Source organism: Notothenia rossii (assembly GCF_949606895.1).
Source record: "Notothenia rossii genome assembly, chromosome: 3".
In the NCBI taxonomy this organism is placed as follows: Eukaryota; Metazoa; Chordata; class Actinopteri; order Perciformes; family Nototheniidae; genus Notothenia; species Notothenia rossii.
In genome coordinates this window covers 93875455-93902198 of record NC_136901.1, presented here as the reverse complement: position 1 = coordinate 93902198, position 26744 = coordinate 93875455, and the positions used below count along the sequence as shown (strand labels likewise).

The 26744-nt window shown below is 40.0% G+C and overlaps 2 protein-coding genes across 2 annotated transcripts in view; one reads left to right on the top strand and one right to left on the bottom strand.

Moving 5' to 3' along the window:
• Positions 1-8244, bottom strand: part of pde6a (phosphodiesterase 6A, cGMP-specific, rod, alpha) — a 66302-nt gene extending 58058 nt beyond the window's left edge. The window contains exons 1-4 of the mRNA XM_079671600.1: positions 8161-8244; positions 5369-5422; positions 2728-3060; positions 1839-1980 (exon numbers count right to left, since the gene is read on the bottom strand). Of these exons, the coding sequence (XP_079527726.1) occupies positions 1839-1980; positions 2728-3060; positions 5369-5422; positions 8161-8192 (561 nt within the window). The 5' untranslated portion in view covers positions 8193-8244. The remainder of the gene's footprint in view (positions 1-1838; positions 1981-2727; positions 3061-5368; positions 5423-8160) is intronic.
• A 983-nt stretch (positions 8245-9227) lies between these two features.
• Positions 9228-26744, top strand: part of slc26a2 (solute carrier family 26 member 2) — a 28701-nt gene continuing 11184 nt past the window's right edge. Inside the window, exons 1-5 of the mRNA XM_079670833.1 lie at positions 9228-9337; positions 13113-13726; positions 17434-17724; positions 20312-20390; positions 21725-22094. Coding sequence (XP_079526959.1) covers positions 13127-13726; positions 17434-17724; positions 20312-20390; positions 21725-22094 — 1340 coding nt within the window. The 5' untranslated portion in view covers positions 9228-9337; positions 13113-13126. The remainder of the gene's footprint in view (positions 9338-13112; positions 13727-17433; positions 17725-20311; positions 20391-21724; positions 22095-26744) is intronic.

Genomic DNA, 26744 nt, shown 5'->3' with positions numbered 1-26744 from the left:
CTTCCACTGCTACGCTGATGATACCCAATGATATCTCATCACTACTCCATCCTCCCAGCTCCCCCCTCAGTCTCGTCAACTGCCCGCACGACATAAAAACCTGGATGTCTTCCAATCTTCTCAAACTCAATAGCAGGAAAACAGAGCTCATGGTTGTGGCACCCAAGGCGCTGCTCCAGAAGGTTGGTGACTTCATCCTTGAGGTTGACGGCTGCTCCACCTCCCCATCTCCTGAGTGTCATCTTTGACTCCACCCTTTCCTTCCACTCCCACGTCAAGTCTGTCACCAAATCCGCCTTTTTCCATCTAAAGAACATTGCCAGACTCCAACCGTCACTCTCGGAGTCGGTTGCAGAAACCCTAGTCCATGCTTTCGTCACCTCCCGCTTGGACATGCAATGGTGCCCTGTTTGGGGTCCCAAAGAAAACCCTGGACAGGCTCCACTATGTTCAAAACTGTGCTGCTAGGGTACTCACACATACAAAGCCGTGGCAGCACATCACCCCCACCCTCATCCACCTCCACTGGCTGCCGGTCATGTCCCGCATATCCTACAAAGTCCTCCTCCTCATCTACAAGTCCCTCTATGCCTGTGCCCCCCAGTACTTATCGAACCTCCTCCGCCCACATGCCCCACCCCGGAACCTGCGACCTTGGGTCCCATGAAAGGCGCTATATAAATCCAAGCTATTATTATTACTTTATTAATCCCAATTTGCGAGAAAAAAATGGTTGCAGCAGCAGAAAACAAAACACGGAATTGCATATAATAACAAATGAAAAGAGTAGAAATAAACTATTATAAAATATAAACATCTCAAAATAGAAATAGAAATAAACTAGTATTAGAGAATAAGAAAAATATACAAATGACAAAAAAATATATGAACTGTCAATTTTGACAAATAAAAACCCGGGTGAAGGGAACATTTTCTGTTAACACAATATAAGAAGGATATTATCTATTTTGTTCCTCACAATGAATATGAAACAATTCACAAAACATTAATGCAGTTTATAAAGCTTATGATGGAAAAGGTCAGGGTGAAGAAAGCCTTATTTCACTCCAAAATATATGGTCTGTAAATCACAACAAATACTCACAGTAGCATGACGTATTTTTGTTTTAAATCAAATGGCTATTAAGTGAAATGCTTGTGGTTCAGCATATTACAAATAGTCACAAAAATCGAACCTTTTTAGTGAAGTAACATTTTAGAAAATGTCCACTAAAACATGTTTGCCTCAATTGTAAAATCATATGATTTAAATCTAACTAAAGTATATTTACAGTCATATTTTACACTTTTAAGTTCACCTGTTTCATTTGTAAATCTTAAGTGGTCAATCATGAACTTTATAATCTACAGTATATCTATTACACAACCTAGTTCAAATTTAACGGACCGTTGCTGAGGAGAACAGACCGTTGCTAAGGAGAACAGACCGTTGCTGAGGAGAACAGACCATTGCTAAGAAGAACAGACCGTTGCTAAGGAGAACATACCATTGCTAAGAAGAACAGACCGTTGCTAAGGAGAACAGACCGTTGCTAAAAAACACAGACTGTTGCTAGGAGAACGCTTTTGATCAAGGGACTATGTGCAGTCATATCAATCCGCAGGAAGAAGTCTATCTATCTTAATGAAGATTAACGTTTTATTTTTTTGAGTTGCAGGTAATGGACGGTTTAGTAGAACACTCGATGCTGATTGGTCAATTTGGACATATCAATCCACAGAAAGAACTCCGGTCAATTTAACGTCGGCTGTGGACAACACACATTCGTTTTCATCCATCAGAAAGCACAGTGGACTATTTTTTGTGTGTGTGTTACCTCGGATACGTCAGCGATGTTCACCATCTTCTTGGTCGACGCCACGTGTCCGACGACCCCCATATCCAGAGGATAAACGATCTCACTGTCCGGAGGAATCAGACACTCCTCAAACAACGAGTCCTTGGTCACGCTGAACAACCTGCAGGTACACAAAAACACCGTCAGTTATAATGTGCAACTAAAGCAAGAATACTGTATTTACCTGGGAATAACGTGAACAGGATACCAAAACAAGGTGACTGTATTCCCTTACAGTTACATTAAAAACAAGTAGTCAGATTACTGGCACATTCCTAAAGAAAAAGTGGTTTAATAGCAGGATTTCAAAGCTGTAATACATAGTAAAGTAATCTTTTTATAATAGGTAGATGTGCCATTCTCTTTTTGCTTTTCACGGTTTTTGCCACAAATGTATTTACAGCAGGGGTGTCAAACTCAATTTCATGGCGGCCACATTAGCATTACGTTTTACTCAAAGGGCCGGTTGGAACTTTAAGACTAAATAAATATACATATGTAAATATATAATATATATAAAATAATGTATTATATTACATTATTGCCACTGCATTGGATTATTATGCGATAGGGTAATAACTTCATCATTAATTACGTCTGAAAGCAGAAGTCTAGGGCAAATCATTGCAAGTCTCTCCAGTGTGCATGTCACAACATGAGATTGCATTGTGGGACATGTAGTTTATGGGCAACGTGCTTCTGTAAAGCTGCACATATTATATTCTTTGCAAGCTCTTGCTGGCCACATGAAATGAAATCCATCAAATGTTCCAAAGGGGGGTTCGTTTAGCATGAGTTTGACACCCCTGATTTATAGATTCAATGACCACCTCCTCTTTGTGATACAGGAAACAGAGAAATGTGTCACCTGGTGGCCAGCTCTGCGACTCCGTTCCTCTGCCTGTACATGAAGAGGCTCATGCGGTCGGCCCTCAGCATGAAGCTCAGGTGTTTCATCAGGTTGAACATGGACCTCTCCATCTGCAGGTTGTCCTGGATGTCTCGCATCAGATCGAACAGAACCTCGCTCTCTTCCACCGTGGTGAGGTCGTGGAACCGGCTGACGTCCACCTGCATCCGCCGGCTGCCGTCCAGCAGGTCTGAGATCAGCTGCGGTCTGAAGTTCAGGTCGTAGTAACTCTTAGCAAACTCTGGGTTATCATCCAGGAAGAGCTCTGCTGCCGCTGCGTCCACCATGATGCTGACAGGGGGGGCAAAATGAGAGAAAATCCTGAATGTCCTCTTCCAACATCAGAGTAACATGCTAACAAAGGTATCAACTGTAGCTGTGAACATGACAGGATGTGTGATTACCTAGAAGAGCATCAGGACTGTTTGAGGCATATGATAGCTATGTGATTAACATGATGATTCAGCCTCTATGGAGAGAGACATATGACAAGCATGCTCATTTCTGACGTGGAGCTAATCTGAAGTAAACATTGAATACTGCTTTCTATTCCTCCATTTTACATCCTGAGATTCAAGCTCAAACCGGGGACCAAGGATTATTGACATTTTAAAGTATTTTTTAGAAAAAGTTATATTTTTTAGAAAAAGTCATATTTTTTTAGATTTTTTAGAAAAAGTCATATTTTTTTAGATTTTTTAGAAAAAGTCAGATTTTTTAGATTTTTTAGAAAAAGTCAGATTTTTTAGAAAAAATAATATTTTTTTGATTTCTGAGAAAAAGTAAGATTTTTTAGATTTTTTGAAATAGTCATTTTCTTTAGATTTTTTAGAAAAAGTCATTTTTTTTTTAAAAGGTCAGAATTTTGAGATTTTTAGAAAGTCAGATTTTATTGGGTTTTGGGAAAAAGCCAGAATTTTGGGAAAAAGTCAGAATTTTGAGAAAAAGTCAGAATTTTTAGAGAATTTTTAGAAAAAGTCAGAATATTTAGAGAAATTTGAGAAAAAAAATCTGAATTTTTAGAAAAGTTTGAGAAAAAGACATAATTTTGAGAAAAGGCCAGAATTTTTTGAAAAAGTCAGGATTTTGAGATTTTGAGGAAAAAGTCAGGATTTGGATAAAAAGTCAGAATGTTAAGAATTGTGTACGTGACAGGATGTACTGCTTTCTATTCCTCCATCTTGTGACTGTGTAACTCCCTCTCTTGGATATGAGCATGTGAAGGACACTGTTCAGGAACTAGTTGATGCTCTGTATGTGATGACTACTTCCATTCTGGAGAGGATCACAGATACATGGATCCTGAGATTCAAGCTGGGGATCAGGGAAATATTTTTAACACAGAATGAAACAAAAGAGGGAAAAATAATGACCAAAAAACCTTCATCATTCAACATGTGGTCAAGAACAATCAAAACCCTTTCAACGTATTTTGCTTTTTCAAGGTTTTCCCTCTCCTCTTGTGTGTTGTAGGTATTAGTGCATGTAAATGGTCTGCAAAGGGCTAAAATCACAACATTCCGGAACATGATGACATCACTATGTAACACTCCCGCTCCTATTGGCTAGCGCTCCAGAATGATACAAAAGAGGGAAACAGAATTATCAAAAAACTTCTGAAGTCAACATTTGGTCAGCTACGAGCAAAATCCTATTTAGCTGTGACATCACTATGGAACACTCACGCTCCTATTGGCTAGCGCTCCAACACATTGTTCGTGATAGGCTAAGGGGCGGGACATCTCTAAGCTGGTTGACCAATCACAACATGATGCCTGCTGACTGAATCAGAAGGGGGAATCCTCTTTAAAAGTTAAGGGAGAAAACCTTCATCATTCAGCAATTAGTCAGGAACTGCTACTAGACATTTAAACAGATCTGCAGCAAGGACCTTTCACCCCATTCTGCTTTGATGGAATATTTTAAGTGGAAATCATCTTATTGGGAAAAGCTATTTTAAAAAAACGTTTTTCATTCAACAGTTTTTAGTCCAAGAGTCAAAACCCTGACCAAGCACTAACACGGTTACAGACAAACTGCAACTGCACCACAAGTCATCATCAACACATATTTAGTACAGTTATAAATAGTTAATTTATTTATTAATTGATCAATTCAGAGATGCACATTTGAATTGCATGTATGTATGTGTAGGTGTATATATGCATTTTTCTGTTGATATGTGGATATGCACTGAAACGATTGTTTTTGTATTTGCGTTATACCTTTCCAAAGAGATTAAAAGGAGTTAATTTCGGTTCGTCAGGATATGCTACTAACTGCCACTTTCCTTGTCATATTGGCTGCTCAATTTCAACCTTATTTACAGGCATTGGCGTTAAGGATATCTTTAAAAATAAAGCGAAGGTTGCCCCTTAAACCATCCCTTACTGTAAATGTATTCCTGGCAATAGGTAATCATGCTCGTACGGTATATTATGTTATCACAACAGGACAAGTTTTAGTTCATTTAAACTTTCCCGTATCATCTGTCACTTCTTGTCGCTGTATATTGTAATTCACAAAGAAATTCATCAATAAAGTAATGATCACATGATGAACATATTGTCAAAAATAATATAATATAATAAAGATGTACCTGTTGAAGTCCTCGTGTTGTGTGCAGCAGTCTCTAATCCCTCTGCCCTGATCACTGAATGTGCAGGTGTTGGAAAACAAAAGGATTATCAGGATGCTTTAAATGTGAGGACATACTGTGAGCCTGCATCCAATTACAACTCTGGGATTATCATCAACCTCCCAGTGATTAATGAAACTACACAGGGTTCATTTCTCTGCCTGGGTTCTGGTTCAGTGTCTTAAAAATTAGTATTAATGGAAAGTAAAATATAATGTTGGGCTATAAAGGAACTACAGCACGGTCACATGACTTCACGTCACCACCGCTAAGCTAAAGGAGGCTAATGTTGTGCTATAAAGGAACTACAGCACGGTCACATGACTTCACGTCACCACCGCTAAGCTAAAGGAGGCTAATGTTGGGCTATAAAGGAACTACAGCACGGTCACATGACTTCACGTCACCACCTCTAAGCTAAAGGTGGCTAATGTTGGGCTATAAAGGAACTACAGCACGGTCACAGACTTCACTTCACCACCGCTAAGCTAAAGGTGGCTAATGTTGGGCTTCAAAGGAACTAAAGCACGGTCACATGACTTCACGTCACCACCGCTAAGCTAAAGGTGGCTAATGTTGGGCTATAAAGGAACTACAGCACGGTCACATGACTTCACGTCACCACCGCTAAGCTAAAGGAGGCTAATGTTGGGCTTCAAAGGAACTACAGCACGGTCACATGACTTCACGTCACCACCGCTAAGCTAAAGGAGGCTAATGTTGGGCTATAAAGGAACTACAGCACGGTCACATGACTTCACGTCACCACCACTAAGCTAAAGGTGGCTAATGTTGGGCTATAAAGGAACTACAGCACGGTCACATGACTTCACGTCACCACCGCTAAGCTAAAGGAGGCTAATGTTGGGCTATAAAGGAACTACAGCACGGTCACATGACTTCACGTCACCACCACTAAGCTAAAGGTGGCTAATGTTGGGCTATAAAGGAACTACAGCACGGTCACATGACTTCACGTCACCACCGCTAAGCTAAAGGAGGCTAATGTTGGGCTATAAAGGAACTACAGCACGGTCACATGACTTCACGTCACCACCACTAAGCTAAAGGTGGCTAATGTTGGGCTATAAAGGAACTACAGCACGGTCACATGACTTCACGTCACCACCACTAAGCTAAAGGAGGCTAATGTTGGGCTATAAAGGAACTACAGCACGGTCACATGACTTCACGTCACCACCGCTAAGCTAAAGGAGGCTAATGTTGGGCTATAAAGGAACTACAGCACGGTCACATGACGTCACCACCGCTAAGCTAAAGGAGGCTAATGTTGGGCTATAAAGGAACTACAGCACGGTCACATGACTTCACGTCACCACCACTAAGCTAAAGGAGGCTAATGTTGGGCTATAAAGGAACTACAGCACGGTCACATGACGTCACCACCGCTAAGCTAAAGGAGGCTAATGTTGGGCTATAAAGGAACTACAGCACGGTCACATGACGTCACGTCACAACCGCTAAGCTAAAGGTGGCTAAAATGGGGCTATAAAGGAACTACAGCACGGTCACATGACGTCACCACCGCTAAGCTAAAGGTGGCTAAAATGGGGCTATAAAGGAACTACAGCACGGTCACATGACTTCACGTCACCACTGCTAAACTAAAGGCGGATAATGTTGGGCTATAAAGGAACTACAGCACGGTCACATGACGTCACGTCACAACCGCTAAGCTAAAGGAGGCTAATGTTGGGCTATAAAGGAACTACAGCACGGTCACATGACGTCACGTCACAACCGCTAAGCTAAAGGAGGCTAATGTTGGGCTATAAAGGAACTACAGCACGGTCACATGACTTCACGTCACCACTGCTAAGCTAAAGGTGGCTAATGTTGGGTGTGATGATGTTTAGTCATCTCATTTAGACACTTGTTCGCAATCTTTAAAATGTTTACTGATGTATTTTATGTCCTAGAATTAAAATCTCTTCAGCTTGTGTTAACCACAGACCTTATTTCAGGCTAACAACCAAAAACACATTCAGAAAACCATTGACTTCCAGACTAGGGGACATGAAGTGATAAAATTATGACACATTACTGGGTTGTGGGACCCATTCCTGAAACACTCTTCTCTTAAAGATTGAAAACTGGAAAAGAAGAAACGGAAAGAAATCAATAAAAAGTTTTGACATTTGAAAAATTGCTGGCAAAGAGTCTGGAGACAGATTATTTCATTTTCTGTGACTTCTGAGGATGACATTTTTGATATAAAAAGGTCAATAGGCTTTCATCTCAGATTCTAATTTCCATCACAGCTGCAGACAGTCAGATAAACGAGACAGATTACGGTGGAGTTTAGAGGACTGGATATTTTCAGCCAATAAGATAATGTGTTTGTTCATATGAATCCATTTGCAATATAGATTAAAGCCTTTCACATAAACGTGCTAAATATTTTTAATAAATCAGTAGCTACTAACCGGCAGAGGTGGGAAGTATTGGAGTACAAATACTTTGTTACTGTACTTAAGCACATGTTTCTGGTATCAGTACTTTACTTTTTATTTTGACTTCTTACATGTTGAACGCAAATACCTGTACTTTCTACTTCTTACATGTTGAACGCAAATACCTGTACTTTCTACTTCTTACATGTTGAACACAAATACCTGTACTTTCTACTTCTTACATGTTGAACCCAAATACGTGTACTTTCTACTTCTTACATGTTGAACACAAATACCTGTACTTTCTACTTAGTGTTGTGATGTCATAGTGTTACACACGTTTGTTTCTCCAACAGCTCAGATTTCATCATGAATCCTGCTTTGATGACCTGTACAACTCCTGCAGGAATCTGAGAGGCAGAATAACACACAGCAAGACCAGAAGTCCCAGCAGCTGGGAAGCACTAAAACAAACCCCTCACTGTTGAGCAGCTGGTAGAAATGGCAAGGTGTCAATCAGAGAGGGCGTGTTCAGGGAGGTGAGAAGCAGGAGGAGCGCTCACTAAGCCTGGAAACCCAGACACCAACTGTAAGAGGAGTTTTATGAGTAATTGGAGCTTCAGATGGAAATGGGAGGACAGCTACGTGCTCAAGACTCAAGACTCACCCTTTTAAATGTGGCTTGTAATTTAATTGTATTTATTATAGTTGTATTATTTTTTTCATTCTTATTTTAATCTGTAATTTTTTTTATTCTAATTTTAAATTGCATTGTATTTGTATGTTTTTTAAATGTTTTATTCAGTCCTGTGTTTTGTTTTAAGTGTGTTTCACAAATGTATTTTTTACTTGGTATTGATTTCCTTATATTATTGCTATTATTATAATTATAATTATTTTATTATTGTATTTGTATTATTGTAATTGTATTGTACTTTGTATGTGTTTATCTTATTTAATTTTTATTTAATGTATTTGTAATTATTGTTTTAGTGCTTGAGTCCTGTGTTTATTGACTGGTTTTAAGTGTCTTCACCAATACAAAATGTATGTGTTAGTTCGTATTTAATACCTTTCATTATCATTATTATTATTATTATTATTATTATTATTATTATTATTATTATTATTTTGTGTTTATTTTATTTTGTATTATTTGTTGGCTAATTCAAGATTCACCTTTTTAATTCAGCTTGTAATTGTTGATAGACCTCTGTTGGTTTTAAGTGTTTTATTCATCACAAAGTTATGTGTTACTTGGTATTTATTACCTGTTATTATAATTATGTTAATATTCAATGTATTTTAAATATTATGTTTTTGCTTCAAATGGATGCATCTTCTCAAATAGACCATCTCTGTCCCAGTGGGTCACGTGAGGTTCCATGACGTCATGACGCACGGCGCTCCGGTGTAAGATGAATTTGAGGCGGAATGATTCTCGGCTGTGAGAAGACATCCCTGACCTGAACCTGATCACGACCTCTTAAACCGCCGCTCACTGACTGGAGCTCAGGTCAGTAACTTCACACACCAACACATTTAAATAGTTACTCTTGTTGTTTTTAGAAAAACAGCAGAATGTCATGTTAAATTCACTTTGGTTGGCTCTGGTTTCAGACTGGTGTCCACGTTGAAAACTTGTTTACAAAGGTGTCCATTCATTCATAAGGAAACGTCGGAAACAACCGGCGATTTATAAATATATTTGACAAAGTAACTACTATAACAGCCGTGTTTTAACTAGTTAGTAAACACTTAATAACATCTCTGACTTTTGCATATACGCTTCCCTAATACAGCTGCATTTAAATACCCTGTATACTCAGTAATCCCATGAACACCACTACACACTACCAGTCGTAACGTCACTGTAATCCTATTAACGTTATTATTTTGAGAAAGTGCCACGTGTCTTCTCAGCAGGGGTTCCTGTTTTCAGAGGTGAAGAAGTACTCTCATCTTGTACTTGAGTAAAAGTAGAAGTACTCAGGTCTTGTACTTGAGTAAAAGTAGAAGTACTCAGATCTTGTACTTGAGTAAAAGTTGAAGTACTCAGATTCTGTACTTGAGTAAAAGTAGAAGTACTCTCTTCTTGTTCTTGAGTAAAAGTAGAACTACTCAGGTCTTGTTCTTGAGTAAAAGTAGAAGTACTCTCATCTCAAACTTGAGTAAAAGTAGAAGTACTCAGATCTTTTACTTGAGTAAAAGTAGAAGTACTCAGATCTTGTACTTGAGTAAAAGTTGAAATACTCAGGTCTTGTACTTGAGTAAAAGTAGAAGTACTCAGTTCATGTACTTGAGTAAAAGTAGAAGTACTCAGATCTTGTACTTGAGTAAAAGTGGTTCAATGAAACAGAGAAGTAGTACTGCACATTTGAGGAACTTTACTTGAGTATTTAATTTAAAATTCCCCTTTTTACTTCTACCCAGCTACTCCACTACAAAGCTTACTAGGTAATAATTCCGATTTTTCCATTAAAAAGTATGATTTGTTTGTTAATTAAGTCAGCTCTTTATTCAAGAAAAGGACGATTAATCAATTAACAGATTGAAAGATAATTAATTGGCACTTTTTTGTACACATTTTAGTTTTTATTTATTTAGAACAGGGGTGTCAAACTCAATTTCATCATGGGCCACATTAGCATTATGGTTGCACTCAAAGGGCCGGTTGTAAGTATATATATATATATATATATATATATAAATACATATATAAATACATAATATATATGAAATAATGTATTATATTATATTATTGCCTCTGCATTGGATTATTATTGGATAGTAATAACTTCATAATTAACTACGTCTGAAAGCAGAAGTCTAGGGCAAATAATTGCAAGTCTCTTCAGTGCATGTCACAAAATGAGATGCATTGTGGGACATGTAGTTTATGTACAATGTGCTTCTGTAAAATAAGATAAGATAAGATGGACCTTTATTAATCCCCGTGCGGAAATTCAGTAGTTTAACAGCAACAGGGTGAAATTGAAAAACAGGACAGCAGATTCACACAGATTAATAAAATTAAGGATAAATGAAAGATAAAAAATAAAATAAGAAATTAATTAAAATGAACATATATAGATATACTGTAAAGTGGCACTCAACCATATAATAAACGTATTATATTATTTGCAAGCTCTTGTGGGGCCACATAAAATGAAGTCGCAGGCTGGATTTGGCCCCGGGCCTTGAGTTTGACACCCCTGATTTAGAACGTATTTTTGGGTGTTTTTTTTATATTTTTTTATGTACATTATTTATTTGGTTTTTTATTTGAAACTTTTCTGTTTTCTGTACTTTTACATTGAATTATTTAGGTACATTTTTCAATTTTTACTCACTAGGTTACATTTAGTTTTCAATGCAGTATTTTTTACTTATTTTTACCACATGGTAAGAGTACTTCAGATTGAAGGACCTGAATACTTCCTCCAACACTTACATGTTAATATTGTCCTTTTGATGTTGTTTAAACAGCAGGAAACTAGCCCTAAAACGTACTTTTCAATCAAAATAGTTCCTGTTTTTTATCTAGAATTGTTTACCTGCTGCAAACAAAGCTAACTACATACATTCTCTTTTTAACATATGAGAACATTAAATGGTAAATTCACAAAGTCACAAGTATCTCAAGCCTTTTGACCTCTGTTTGTCAAGGCTGTACAGAGATAGTCACCTATCATATTTCCTGGGTTGTTAACGTTGCCCTTGGTTTGGAAGATATCAGTGCTGGTGATTATCAGTTATTATTCAGTCTAAGGGGTCACACTAATGGGTAAACTGGAGTGTATGCATGAGGGAAAGTGTTCATATCTCTATTGTGATGCAACTTCAAGAGGAAGGAGAATTTATCTGCCTCAGCTAAATGTCAGAAATATGCCGACACTCAATGACCCGACATCTGATATCTGCTCCTGCTCACCTTCCACCTCACTCTGCATGTGAAGGGTCATACGTGGTTTTATTGCACATATTAAGAGATGTATAGATCTATTTGCTGTTAAAGACTCAGCATTTTTAGCACTTCCAGTTCCCTTGTCTTGAAAGACAACGGTATTTTTTGTGTGTTTGTGGTTAAAAAGCCTGAAATTAAGAGAGATATTTGAACGTTTTGTTCTACGACATAAAATACGTCAGTAAATACCCCACTGGTGAATTAAAAAACTGTGGTTGCGTGTTTACATGAGACGACTAAGCGCTATCACGGCCAACATTAGCCTCCTTTAGCTTAGCGGTGGTGAGGTGAAGTCATGTGACCGTGCTGAAGTTCCTTTATAGCCCAACATTAGCCTCCTTTAGCTTAGCGGTGGTGAGGTGAAGTCATGTGACCGTGCTGAAGTTCCTTTATAGCCCAACATTAGCCTCCTTTAGCTTAGCGGTGGTGAGGTGAAGTCATGTGACCGTGCTGTAGTTCCTTTATAGCCCAACATTAGCCACCTTTAGCTTAGCGGTGGTGACGTGAAGTCATGTGACCGTGCTGTAGTTCCTTTAGCCCAACATTAGCCTCCTTTAGCTTAGCGGTGGTGACGTGAAGTCATGTGACCGTGCTGTAGTTCCTTTAGCCCAACATTAGCCTCCTTTAGCTTAGCGGTGGTGACGTGAAGTCATGTGACCGTGCTGTAGTTCCTTTATAGCCCAACATTAGCCGCCTTTAGCTTAGCGGTGGTGATGTGAAGTCATGTGACCGTGCTGTAGTTCCTTTATAGCCCAACATTAGCCTCCTTTAGCTTAGCGGTGGTGACGTGAAGTCATGTGACCGTGCTGTAGTTCCTTTATAGCCCAACATTAGCCACCTTTAGCTTAGCGGTGGTGACGTGAAGTCATGTGACCGTGCTGTAGTTCCTTTATAGCCCAACATTAGCCTCCTTTAGCTTAGCGGTGGTGACGTGAAGTCATGTGACCGTGCTGTAGTTCCTTTATAGCCCAACATTAGCCACCTTTAGCTTAGCGGTGGTCACGTGAAGTCATGTGACCGTGCTGTAGTTCCTTTATAGCCCAACATTAGCCTCCTTTAGCTTAGCGGTGGTCACGTGAAGTCATGTGACCGTGCTGTAGTTCCTTTATAGCCTGAAGTTAGCTTTTTGCTTCAGAGATCATAAAGTGCTGTGGAGATTATCCTGCTGAACTAAAAGTTTGTTTGTTTATTTTCTGCAGTAAAGAGAAATCCAACGGGGGAAATCCCAATTTCTTTTTTTGTGGGGGGAACCCTTGCAATTCTACCTTTTCTTCACAATCTACAAAATGCTAAAATGAACTTCTCTCTCCTTTAAATCCCTCAGATAAGGGCTCGATCATGACAGATGCTGATGACTTCTGTCCGACAGCAGAAGATGGAGCTGAGAGCGATCAGCAGCATCCTCTCATTCTCCAGAGAGTCCAGGAAGAACCCAAAAGCTGGCAAACCGTCGTGTCAAACCGACTCAAAAAGAACTGCTCGTGCACTCCAAAGAAAGCTAAATCCAAAATACTGGGTTTCGTCCCGATTGTAAAATGGCTGCCTCGCTACCAGCTGAAAGAATGGATTCTGGGCGACGTCATGTCTGGACTCATTGTAGGAATCCTATTGGTCCCTCAGTCCATAGCTTACTCCCTATTGGCCAGTCAGGACCCCATTTATGGTCTTTATACGTCCTTTTTCGCCTCCATCATCTACGCACTTTTAGGCACTTCCAGACACATTTCGGTGGGGATCTTCGGGGTCCTGTGTTTGCTCGTGGGTCAAGTCGTTGATAGGGAGTTAGCGTTGGCTGGATACCTCCCAGAAAACAGCATCTTAAGTAGCAACGACAGCTCCATCGTGCTGGGAAATAGCAGCTTTGGGATGGATTGTGACAGAAGCTGCTATGCTATCACCGTCGGAGCTACAGTTACTTTCACAGCTGGAGTTTATCAGGTAATGCTGCTTCCAGAGAGGCAAAAGTACACACATCCTTTACTCAAGTAGAAGTACAGATACTCGTGTTTTAAAATACTCTGGTGAAAGTAGAAGTACTGATTAAACTTCTTAACTCAAGTCAAAGTAAAGAGGCTTTGAAATGTACTTCAGTAAAAAGTACCCATAACTAGCAGCTGTTTTAAAGAGTACCTGACCTCCCTTTATATTAATAGAACAATAATGTCATTGTTAGCTGATGAATGTTTCCATGGTGACCAACGGCAACATGACAACGTTTTCATTGGTCCCTCTTCTTTAGAGAAGACCAGGAAATGATGGATACACGGATCGTGTTCAAATCAATAGCCACGCAATGACTCTAAAAAATAATGATCACGCCACCAAACACACATTCAGACTAAAGGAACCAGCCTGTTTGGAAAATGAGAGAAGTAGAAAGTACAGGTATTTGAGTTCAACATGTAAGAAGTAGAAAGTACAGGTATTTGAGTTCAACATGTAAGAAGTAGAAAGTACAGGTATTTGGGTTCAACATGTAAGAAGTAGAAAGTACAGGTATTTGTGTTCAACATGTAAGAAGTAGAAAGTACAGGTATTTGTGTTCAACATGTAAGAAGTAGAAAGTACAGGTATTTGTGTTCAACATGTAAGAAGTAGAAAGTACAGGTATTTGAGTTCAACATGTAAGAAGTAGAAAGTACAGGTATTTGAGTTCAACATGTAAGAAGTAGAAAGTACAGGTATTTGAGTTCAACATGTAAGAAGTAGAAAGTACAGGTATTTGTATTCAACATGTAAGAAGTAGAAAGTACAGGTATTTGTGTTCAACATGTAAGAAGTAGAAAGTACAGGTATTTGAGTTCAACATGTAAGAAGTAGAAAGTACAGGTATTTGTGTTCAACATGTAAGAAGTAGAAAGTACAGGTATTTGAGTTCAACATGTAAGAAGTAGAAAGTACAGGTATTTGTGTTCAACATGTAAGAAGTAGAAAGTACAGGTATTTGTGTTCAACATGTAAGAAGTAGAAAGTACAGGTATTTGAGTTCAACATGTAAGAAGTAGAAAGTACAGGTATTTGAGTTCAACATGTAAGAAGTAGAAAGTACAGGTATTAGTGTTCAACATGTAAGAAGTAGAAAGTACAGGTATTTGTGTTCAACATGTAAGAAGTAGAAAGTACAGGTATTTGAGTTCAACATGTAAGAAGTAGAAAGTACAGGTATTTGAGTTCAACATGTAAGAAGTAGAAAGTACAGGTATTTGAGTTCAACATGTAAGAAGTAGAAAGTACAGGTATTTGAGTTCAACATGTAAGAAGTAGAAAGTACAGGTATTTGAGTTCAACATGTAAGAAGTAGAAAGTACAGGTATTTGTGTTCAACATGTAAGAAGTAGAAAGTACAGGTATTTGTGTTCAACATGTAAGAAGTAGAAAGTACAGGTATTTGAGTTCAACATGTAAGAAGTAGAAAGTACAGGTATTTGGGTTCAGGTACAGGTATCATTAAGTAGGTATTTCGGCTTTCTTTTAATACTGTTTTTGCCATTAAAAATCGAAATGTTAAATTGTGGTTTCGTACTACTGTACTAAGAAAGATTGCATTAGCCGACTTTCTAAAGACATTAAATAGAGCTTGTGAACCTAGACACGATGGCGGTTGACTTTACCCCGACTGTTCACAGCGTGCTCAAAGCAGCAGTGGTGTTTATTTTGTCTGTGGCTGACTACATATTGGTATCTAAAGCAAATGGAGATAAGCCTCGCCCCTGAGTAGCAGTTTGAGTCACTTGAGTAAACACAAAGGGGGATCTAAACGTATTTCTCCGAGGGCCACATACAGAAAAATATATATGAAGGGCTGGGCCGCTCACTAGAGGTTTATCGCCTCATAAGGTCAGTTATAAGTTGGTAAAATCAATGAAATGTAGCTAAAGTATGCTTGACACTTAAATCATAGCTCTCCATACGGTTTCCTTTATTATGTTGGCAGTTCATTCCTTAAAATGGAAGCCTGAGATTGCTTATAATAAGAGGAAATAGGAAGCTTGTAATGTAAATAAGTTATTGGGCTCTTTCTCATTTTTTTTTTTTTGTAATGAAATCATGAATGCTGTTCAGTGTTTCCCCGAGGATGGAGTCATAGCTGCGGTGCTAAGGCACGTGGGCCCAGCCTAATGTGAGCGCGGAGCGTGTGACATTTTTTAGTGTGTGCACGTGCGAAGTGCGCCCCGCCAATTTGTTTCTATGTGTCTGTCAGCACAAGAAAGGCTCTTGAGGCCTAGTGCCAGGGCCGGTTCTAGAGAATTTGCTGCCCTAGGCGAGATTTTATATATAAAGAATAAATGAAAAATCTCTACGAAAGACAAATACACTACAAAAAACTGAAACTTAAATTGAACATTTTAAAGTAAAATGCTTCAATCTGGTGCACTTTGAGCAGAATTACTAGAGACTAGATCTAGGGGTTACAACTCTAAAACACCCATATGAAAAAGATTGGTTTACATTTGAATAATTAAATAAGTATTTGAACATAACCAATAACCTTCCATAGCCAATAACAAATAAATGTAACTTATTTTTATTTTTTTTGCTCATTCATATCTTATTTGACCTAGTTCGGCCCTGCCAGTACAGACAGTGGCAACGTCTCAAGGTTTAGCAAAAATAAACCTTTATCGAACATACAATAACACAAATACTACAAATCCACATAACAAACAATCAAAAATGAAAAAGGGTCGCCACTTATTATTATTTTAATAATTTAAAAAAAAGTTAAAACAATTTTTTTTTTTGGGTACCTGGCTAGCGCCCCCTAGCAGCGGCGTGCATATTTGTATATAGGGGAAACACTGCTGTTTAATATACTTGTACATGTATATTTAAGAAGTACAATATAAAAAAAGCACAAGGCTCATTTCTGGGCCATATTTCAATATACTTTTTGAATTAGTTGAGGGCCGATAAAAAATGGCCTGCGGGCCGCATTTGGCCGCCAGTAGCGAGTATTCGGCCCGCGTGCACGTTTCTATCATGTCTAACGTTACTGTCTGAACGGCGGATAGAGCAGCTTCATCATGGCAACTGGACAACAGCTAGGCTACTACTTACAGCATGCAGGTGACTTTTCATAGTTGTTGTGCCACCGTGGTAGGCCAGTTTCATATTGCATATTTGGCACACTGCCTTCGTCTCATCGTCGTCAAATTTAAACACAGCTGAAGTCTTCGGCCTTTTGTTTTCAGGTGTGTGAAGCCAAGTGAAGCGTGACGTTTGTGACGCTGTGAGTGAAAGCGATGTCAGGCGCCCAAGCTGAGATTGTATATATTTCCACATTTTAACAGTGAAATTAAAAAGTATAAATATAGTATAAGAATGTCGCAATTCGCCTTTATTGATAGCTTACATTTCGGGGGAAAAAAAAACGAATATCCGAAAAACGAAATTGAAAACCGAATAGTAGGCAAACGACCAAATATTCGGATATTCGGGTACTGCCCTAATATATGCAAGAACGGACAATCTGGGGACTCAGGGAAAAACAGATCTAGGTTTTGGACGAATGGCCAATTTTGTTTAGGAAGGTTTCGTTACAGAGTGAAATGACCCTAAAGTCTAACTAACTACACTAGCTATGTATAAAGGACAATAAAAGCCTTGAATCTTGACCCCCTCTTATTCATGCTCTCTTCTCCCAGGTGCTGATGGGTATTTTCCAGGTGGGCTTCGTCTCCGTCTACCTCTCAGACTCTCTGCTCAGTGGCTTTGCTACCGGAGCGTCTCTGACCATCCTCACCTCCCAGTTCAAATACCTTCTGGGTCTGAAGATCCCTCGTCCTCAGGGCTGGTTCACGCTCTTCAAAACGTGGTACAGCGTGCTCTCCAACCTGCAGAACACCAACGTCTGCGACCTGGTGACCAGTCTGGTGTGTTTGATGATCCTGTTACCGACCAAGGAGCTCAACGACCGCTTCAAAGCCAAGCTGAAGGTAAACAGACCGGGTTAGTCTTTGTTGACCAAGATTATAGTCAGCTTTTTGGTCAATTGAAGCTTGCTATTGGTTAAGACTACTTGATTTCACATATTGTACTGCTCTTGGGTCCGCCTTCCTGCCCAAACAGTCCTTTACATTTAAAGTGCATCTAATTCAGATTCAAATGTTCTTATTAACATATTTGAAACTCTCTCTCTCTAGTTTTAGATTAAGATAAGAGTAGTCTGGGTTAGGTAGTTGTTTGCTTTGGTTAAAGAAGGTGTGAGAACCTGCCAATGACTGCATCTCAGTCTCAGCTAGTCTCAGCTAAAGCAGGAATAACATTCAACTGAGAAGAGTAAGTCTGAGCCCAAGATGAACTAGAAAGGACAATTAATTAACGTTTTTAATTTACATTCATTTAGCTGATGCTTTAATCCAAAGCGACTAACGATGAGTGAAATAAACCATAAAGACACAAACAGCTTGCAGGTATATTCGCTTCAATTAAGCCAAACTGATGCATTGTGGGGGGGGTTCCACAGCAGAAGGGAAACAGGTAGCCATTCAGCCTGCAGTCGCCTGATATCAATGGGGAGCTTGTTCTAACATGTTGGAGCCAGGAGGGCAACAGGCTTGTCTTGTTCAGGGTATCTGGGTCCAGCTCTGTCCCATTGGCCGCTACAGAGCAAAGTGCTGGAGTGAATGGTTTGCTCCAGCCTCCCATCATCTTCACCCCTCGACCTCATGTGTAATGGAAGCTCCGAATGAAGAACAAAGCGAGTCTAGTCCAAACTGAACGTCTTTACTTTATATTAATAAAACAGAGTCCAACAAGAACGCTAGAAGACGGGGAAAATGCTCTCGACATACTCGTGTTCATTTCAAAACATAACAGGACACATACTTGCACTTCAAAATAAAAGCATTCTTGTCAAACATTTTACGCTTAACCTTTGTCAAGAAACAAATAAACAAATAATTGTACTGCCTTAAAGGATTCCTATTATGCAAAATGCACTTTTTGATGTCTTCTCTACATCACCGTGTGTCCCCCGTATGTCCCCGGTATGTCCCCGGTATGTCTCCGGTGTCTCAGGAGACTCTCAAAGCGTCAGAAAATAAACCCCTCTCTCCGTACCCACATCTCTAAAAACGGGGGAACAACGGAGCTGATCCAGATTTGCTGCGTCATGACCACATTACTCAAATGTGGGCGGGCTTTACCCCCACGGGCCAATCAGAAACGTTGCTGTCAGAAACAATGAGACGTGTTCTGGACGTAATATGGTCTGTGTTTATATTAGCATGCTAACACTCAGAGCTAACCTGTACTGGAGAGAGTGTGTGTGAAGAAGCAGGAAATCAAAAGGAAGTCACCTTGTGGTAAACCTGAGAGAGAGAGAGTTTGAGCTCCATCCTGTTTCAGAGACACGTTTTTTATATATTTGTATATGTCTGAGACCCATAATATATGCCTAAAAATAGCATGATAGGAGACCTTTCAATAAAATAAGTTGCAACACTACCTACTGGAAAGCTTATATGATTCAACTGAATGTGTTTGTCCATTTCAAAAGTTATTTTTTCTCATTTAAAATTGTTGTCTTTGATGTTATCCTTAATAGTATTCATCTGTGTGAATCTGTGCTGTCCTGTTTTTCAATCTAACCCAGTTGCTGTTTAAACTACCGTAATTTTCGGACTATAAGCCGCGCCTTTTTTCCCATTTTTCGACGCTGCAGCTTATATAACGGTGCGGCTAATCTATGGATTGTTCCAGCTAACGGCCACTAGGGGACCTCCTAAATCTATGGATTGTTCCAGCTAACGGCCACTAGGGGACCTCCTAAATCTATGGATTGTTACAGCTAGCGGCCACTAGGGAACCTCCTAAATCTATGGATTTTACAGGTTACAGTCCACCACCTTTAACTCTATGGGCTCTATGGCCGGTCCGCGCCCCCCACCCTTAAGCGGCGGGCTCCAGCAGGAAAAGCTGGAGGCCGGAAAAGAGTGAGACAGGTAGCGCGCAAAAGCAAAAGTGGAACCGAGAGTGGTACGAGAGACAGAACGAGAGCAAGACAGACAGACATTACGAGAGCGAGACAGTTTGTCCCCGTACCACTGGTTGAAAACCACTGCTGTAGATCACTGCCGGTACGTGTGCTGGGAGCGCACCGTTTAAGTTTGAAAGTTGAAAAGTGTGTGTGTCTGAAACGCTATGTGATACAGTACAGTTTACACAGCACATGTTCTGTAGATACTATTGCACTAAATGCTAACACTTGAATACGTTATGCAAATATGCAACTTGTTTGTTGAAATGTTAATAAATGGGAGCTTCCTCAAACAGCCATCTCTTTCCCGACAATCCCCTCTGTGCACGAACCCTTACATATGGTAATGCAACATTAAAACACCTGCGGCTTATAGTCCAGTGCGGCTTCTATATGTACACATCATTCAATTTAGCTGCTGCGGCTTATATTCAGGTGAGCCTTATAGTCCGGAAATTACGGTACTGAATTTCCCCACAAGGATTAATAAAGCTCCATCCTATCCTATCTTACCTTATTCTCTTTTCTTTCTCCTCACCCAGGCTCCTATCCCCTTCGAGCTCTTCGTGGTGGTGATAGCGACGCTGGCTTCTCATTTTGGAAACTTCAACATCGACTACGGTTTGTAGAATCTGTTTTATATAATCATGTGTTTTAAGCCGTGCTATTTAGTTTCTGGAAAAAGGGCCATCTATTTCTACGACCACACATCCTTTACTCAAGTAGAAGTACAGATACTCGTGTTTAAATATACTCTGGTGAAAGTAGAAGTACTGACTAAACTTCTTTACTCAAGTCAAAGTAAAGAACGCTATGAAATGTACTTAACGGTAGAGTATGTAATTTATTTCAGAAACACTTGTTGTTATATTCCATGGAATGCTCTTAACATCCCGATAGCAATGAATGTATTAAATGCTTTGACAATAAATACATAAACAAATTTCATCTGTGGAAGCCGAGGTACTGTAAAAAGCACGACCAATCATGGCAAATGGAAAATGTGAGAAGTAGAAAGTACAGGTATTTGTATTCAACATGTAAGAAGTAGAAAGTACAGGTATTTGGGTTCAACATGTAAGAAGTAGAAAGTACAGGTATTTGAGTTCAACATGTAAGAAGTAGAAAGTACAGGTATTTGTGTTCAACATGTAAGAAGTAGAAAGTACAGGTATTTGAGTTCAACATGTAAGAAGTAGAAAGTACAGGTATTTGAGTTCAACATGTAAGAAGTAGAAAGTACAGGTATTTGAGTTCAACATGTAAGAAGTAGAAAGTACAGGTATTTGAGTTCAACATGTAAGAAGTAGAAAGTACAGGTATTTGTGTTCAACATGTAAGAAGTAGAAAGTACAGGTATTTGAGTTCAACATGTAAGAAGTAGAAAGTACAGGTATTTGAGTTCAACATGTAAGAAGTAGAAAGTACAGGTATTTGTGTTCAACATGTAAGAAGTAGAAAGTTCAGGTATTTGTGTTCAACATGTAAGAAGTAGAAAGTACAGGTATTTGTGTTCAACATGTAAGAAGTAGAAAGTACAGGTATTTGTGTTCAACATGTAAGAAGTAGAAAGTACAGGTATTTGTGTTCAACATGTAAGAAGTAGAAAGTACAGGTATTTGTGTTCAACATGTAAGAAGTAGAAAGTACAGGTATTTGAGTTCAACATGTAAGAAGTAGAAAGTACAGGTATTTGTGTTCAACATGTAAGAAGTAGAAAGTACAGGTATTTGTGTTCAACATGTAAGAAGTAGAAAGTACAGGTATTTGTGTTCAAAATGTAAGAAGTAGAAGTAAAAAGTGGTCAGAAAATACTGATACCAGAAACATGTACTTAAGTACAGTAACAAAGTATTTGTACTCCACTACTTCCCACCTCTAACTCTACCCGTCTCTGTGTTTATTGATTCCTCTTGTTCTCTAATGTTGTGAGTGTAACGTCTGACCCCTGACAGGTTCTGGAGTTGCTGGTACGATCCCCACTGGTTTCCTCCCTCCTCAGATGCCTCTTTGGTCTCTGATCCCGAATGTGGCCGTCGATGCTTTCTCCATCGCCATCGTAGGATTCGCCATCACCGTCTCTCTGTCCGAGATGTTCGCCAAGAAGCACGGCTACACGGTGGACGCCAACCAGGAGATGTACGCCATTGGTTTCTGCAACATCCTGCCGTCGTTCTTCCGCTGTTTCACCACCAGCGCAGCGCTGACCAAGACGCTGGTGAAGGAGTCGACCGGATGCCAGACGCAGATCTCAGGGATCATCAGCGCCCTCGTCCTCCTGCTGGTGCTGCTGGTCATCGCACCGCTCTTCTACTCCCTGCAGAAGTAAGCAAACGATCAGTTAAAGGTCACCTACACCCTTCATGCAGATCCAGATCCGCTTCGGGCTCCTGATCAGCCTGTCGACTGTTCTTTTGCTGTACACCAGAGGTGGGGAACCTCCCCCCCCCTCCGCGAGAGCATTTGATACGGCCCTCGAGGTAATTTATAAACACACGGAAAAAAAAAGATTAAAGAAATTTAGACCGCAAAATAATTAAAAAAGTGAGTGCCTGTTTTTCCTGGCCAAGGTCAGGGTCCTTGAACACAACACAAGCCTAAAGTGTCATCACGTGGTATATGTCTCGTCTGATAGGGGTGCAGTTCTAACGGAGAGCACCAGAACGTACCCATAAGGAGCTGTACACATGCAGCAGTTTCTGCGTGGCTGTGTCTTTAGTTGAAAGCCCAGTGGCGATCTGTTCATCTGTCATACTGATCATACAGTCAATAACTTTGTTGTTATTAGCATCTGGTTAGCTAGCTATGCTAACGAATATAAGAAGCTTTTTCTCCAACCAGTGAGGTAAAGGCACATCTTTATATGATCATTAGGGCCGGGACTCGATTAAAAAAATTCATCTGATTAATTAGAGGTTTTGTAATTAATTAATCGAAATTAATCGCATTTTTAATCACATATAAATATTTGACCTGAGAACAGTGAAAAGATGTCAATAAAGTGTGCCGTCACACAGAGGTAATTTGAATTGCTTAATAAGTGCGATTAAAATGTGTTAATTTTTTTTAACGCGTTAATGTTTGTGTAATTAATTAATCTTAATTAACGCGTTAAAGTCCCGGCCCTAATGATCATTATAGTTATAGAAACAGAAGAGAATAAAGTAAACAAGTATAAAATACTAATATGAAGTAAATAAAAGTTGTTAATAAACAAGAATACAGTTTGAAAGGGGAGTGATTTGTAAAATATCCATAAAGAAAAAGAACATCTGCTTACAGTTGTGTTTCATCTGGGTGTTGAGAGATGTATCCACAGATCTCTTCATGTTGCTCTCAAAGTGCACCAGATTGATGCTTTTAACTTCAACATTTAAAAAACTAATCTTCCCGGAAGAGCAAGCCCCCGGACCCCCCTAGAGGAGGTGAGGACCGCTCCCAACTTAAATCACGTCCATATGGATAGGAAACTAAATACATTTGCACACGTCTTGTGTCCGTATCTTTCTGCTGTGGTGGTCATGCCACACCGTGCACGTGAATGCATGCGCGAGTCATGGTGAGATATCTGGATTGAGACGTTGCTTTTTGAAAGAGAGGCCAAATGAATGGGCTGTGATTTTAGTTTTTTTAAGCAGAGGTCAATCATTTGTACGGCCCTCTGAGGATGTTCAAAACATTGAAATGGCCCTTGAGTGGAAAAAGGTTCCCCATCCCTGCTGTGCATTATCCCGCTTATTACAAAATGCTTTTATAGATTAAGAAAATGTTTTTATTGATTTAAAAAATAGTACGCTATTATTTATTTAAAATGACATGCATCCGCTAAGAAAAAACCTCGCTGCTTTCTTTAAAAGTTGCACAATTCATGATGTCAAACCTTGGGAAGTATCTAGATATCCCTGCCCTAACGCCAAAGGAACTGAACACTGAATATGTGTGGCCGTTTGATGTCTATGTCTGGACCGTGAAAAGGAGGGTTTCTGCCCCGTTACTTCTCCGCTGTTTTCTTGTCCCAGTTCCAAACTGTATACAGTTCAATGGACCGGACTTCTTTCTGCAGATGTGAGCGTCCTTAACAACGGTCCATAAGTCCTTAACAACGGTCAATAAGTCCTTAACAACGGTCCATAAGTCCTTAACAACGGTCAATAAGTCCTTAGCAACGGTCAATAAGTCCTTAACAACGGTCAATAAGTTCTTAACAACGGTCAATAAGTTCTTGACAGCGGTCTGTCTGTTCTGGATTAACAACGTGTCACGTGTTCTGAATTGACCAATCAGAATCGAGTATTCAACTAAGCCATGTAATAACTAATGAATTGTATGAATAATGGAAAGACGACCAGCAGGCTATCATCAATAGGGTTATAAGATAAGATAAGACGTACTTTATTGATCCCGAATTGGGAAAAAAAAAAAATTGTTGCAGAAGCATAAAACAAAACAAGGCATTGCACATAATAACAAATGAAAAGAGTAGAAATAAACAATTCTAAAATAAAAACATCTAGAAATTGAAATAAACCAGCATTAGAGTAAGACAAATATATAGATGATCGGGATAATAAAAAATGTATAAACTATTGAAGGGTTTCTTTTGACACAGTATATAGCAGGATATTATCGACTTGTTGCAGTTGGTTCAAGGTTGTTTTTACTTCTAGATAATGGGAACAGCGGAACCTTCATTTGCTTTGTTCTTATCTGCTTTACCATAAAAAGGTTTAAAGGGTAGGCTTGGATACATACAGATAACCTGTGGTTCAGGGCTAATGCTGACATTAGAGAAGCTTCAACAACACTTTCCCCGTGTTGCTCTGAGCCGAAATCACGGCTATGTTTCATCATTGTTTATTATCCACATAGGTTGGAAGTAGTGGAGTACAAAATACTTTGTTACTGTACTTAAGTACATTTCTCTGGTACCAGTACTTTACTCCACTACTTATTTTTCTGATGACTTTTTACTTTGACTTTTTTACATTACATGTCACTTGCTTTTATCCAAAGAGACTTACATACTCAATACTGTGGGCAATCCCCACAGGAGCAACTTGGGGTGAAGTGTCTCAGGGACACAACGACATGCTGACTGCAGTGGGGTTTGAACCTGTGCCCCCCTGATCCCAACACCAATGCACCAAGGCACTATTCTGCGCCACATGCCACTTCTTACATGTTGAACTCAAATACCTGTACTTTCTACTTCTTACATGTTGAACTCAAATACCTGTACTTTCTACTTCTTACATGTTGAACTCAAATACCTGTACTTTCTACTTCTTACATGTTGAACACAAATACCTGTACTTTCTACTTCTTACATGTTGAACACAAATACCTGTACTTTCTACTTCTTACATGTTGAACTCAAATACCTGTACTTTCTACTTCTTACATGTTGAACTCAAATACCTGTACTTTCTACTTCTTACATGTTGAACACAAATACCTGTACTTTCTACTTCTTACATGTTGAACACAAATACCTGTACTTTCTACTTCTTACATGTTGAACTCAAATACCTGTACTTTCTACTTCTTACATGTTGAACACAAATACCTGTACTTTCTACTTCTTACATGTTGAACTCAAATACCTGTACTTTCTACTTCTTACATGTTGAACACAAATACCTGTACTTTCTACTTCTTACATGTTGAACACAAATACCTGTACTTTCTACTTCTCACATGTTGAACACAAATACCTGTACTTTCTACTTCTTACATGTTGAACTCAAATACCTGTACTTTCTACTTCTTACATGTTGAACACAAATACCTGTACTTTCTACTTCTTACATCCATCCATCCATCCATCTTCTCCCGCTTATCCGTGGTCGGGTCGCGGAGGTAGCAGTTCCAGCAGAGAGCCCCAAACTTTCTTTTCCCTGGCCACATCAACCAGCTCTGACTGGGGGATCCCAAGGCGCTCCCAGGCCAGAGAAGAGATATAATCCCTCCATCTGGTTCTAGGTCTACCCCTTGGTCTCTTCCCAGCTGGACGTGCCTGGAACACCTCCCTAGGGAGGCGCCCAGGTGGCATCCTAACTAGGTGCCCGAACCACCTCAACTGGCTCCTTTCGACGCGAAGGAGGAGCGGTTCAACTCCGAGTCCCTCCCGGATGACCGAACTTCTCACCTTATCCCTAAGGGAGACACCAGCCACCCTGCGGAGAAAACCCATCTCGGCCGCTTGTACCCGCGATCTCGTTCTTTCGGTCATGACCCATCCTTCATGACCATAGGTGAGGGTAGGAACGAAAATGGCCCGGTAGACAGAGAGCTTTGCCTTTTGGCTCAGCTCCCTTTTCGTCACAACGGTGCGGTAAAGAGACTGCAGTACCGCTCCCGCTGCTCCGATTCTCCGACCCATCTCACGCTCCATTGTTCCCTCACTCGAGAACAAGACCCCGAGATACTTGAACTCCTTCACTTGGGGTAAGGACTCATTCCCTACTTGGAGTGGACAGTCCATCGGTTTCCTGCTGAGAACCATGGCCTCAGATTTGGAGGTGCTGATCCTCATCCCAGCCGCTTCACACTCGGTTGCGAACCGATCCAGTGAGTGCTGAAGGTCGCAGACCGATGAAGCCATCAGAACCACATCATCTGCAAAAAGCAGTGGTGCAATCCTTAGTCCACCGAACTGCAGACCCCCTCCCCCACGACTACGCCTCGAAATCCGATCCATGTATATTACAAACAGGATTGGTGACAAAGCGCAGCCCTGGCGGAGGCCAACCCTCACCTGAAATGGGTCCGACTTACTGCCGAGGACCCGGACACAGCTCTCGCTTTGGGAGTACAGAGATTGGATGGCCCTGAGTAGAGACCCCGTCACCCCATACTCCCGCAGCACCTCCCACAGTGACTCCCTTGGAACCCGGTCATATGCCTTCTCCAAGTCTACAAAACACATGTAGACTGGATAAGCATACTCCCAGGCACCCTCCAGGATCCTTGCGA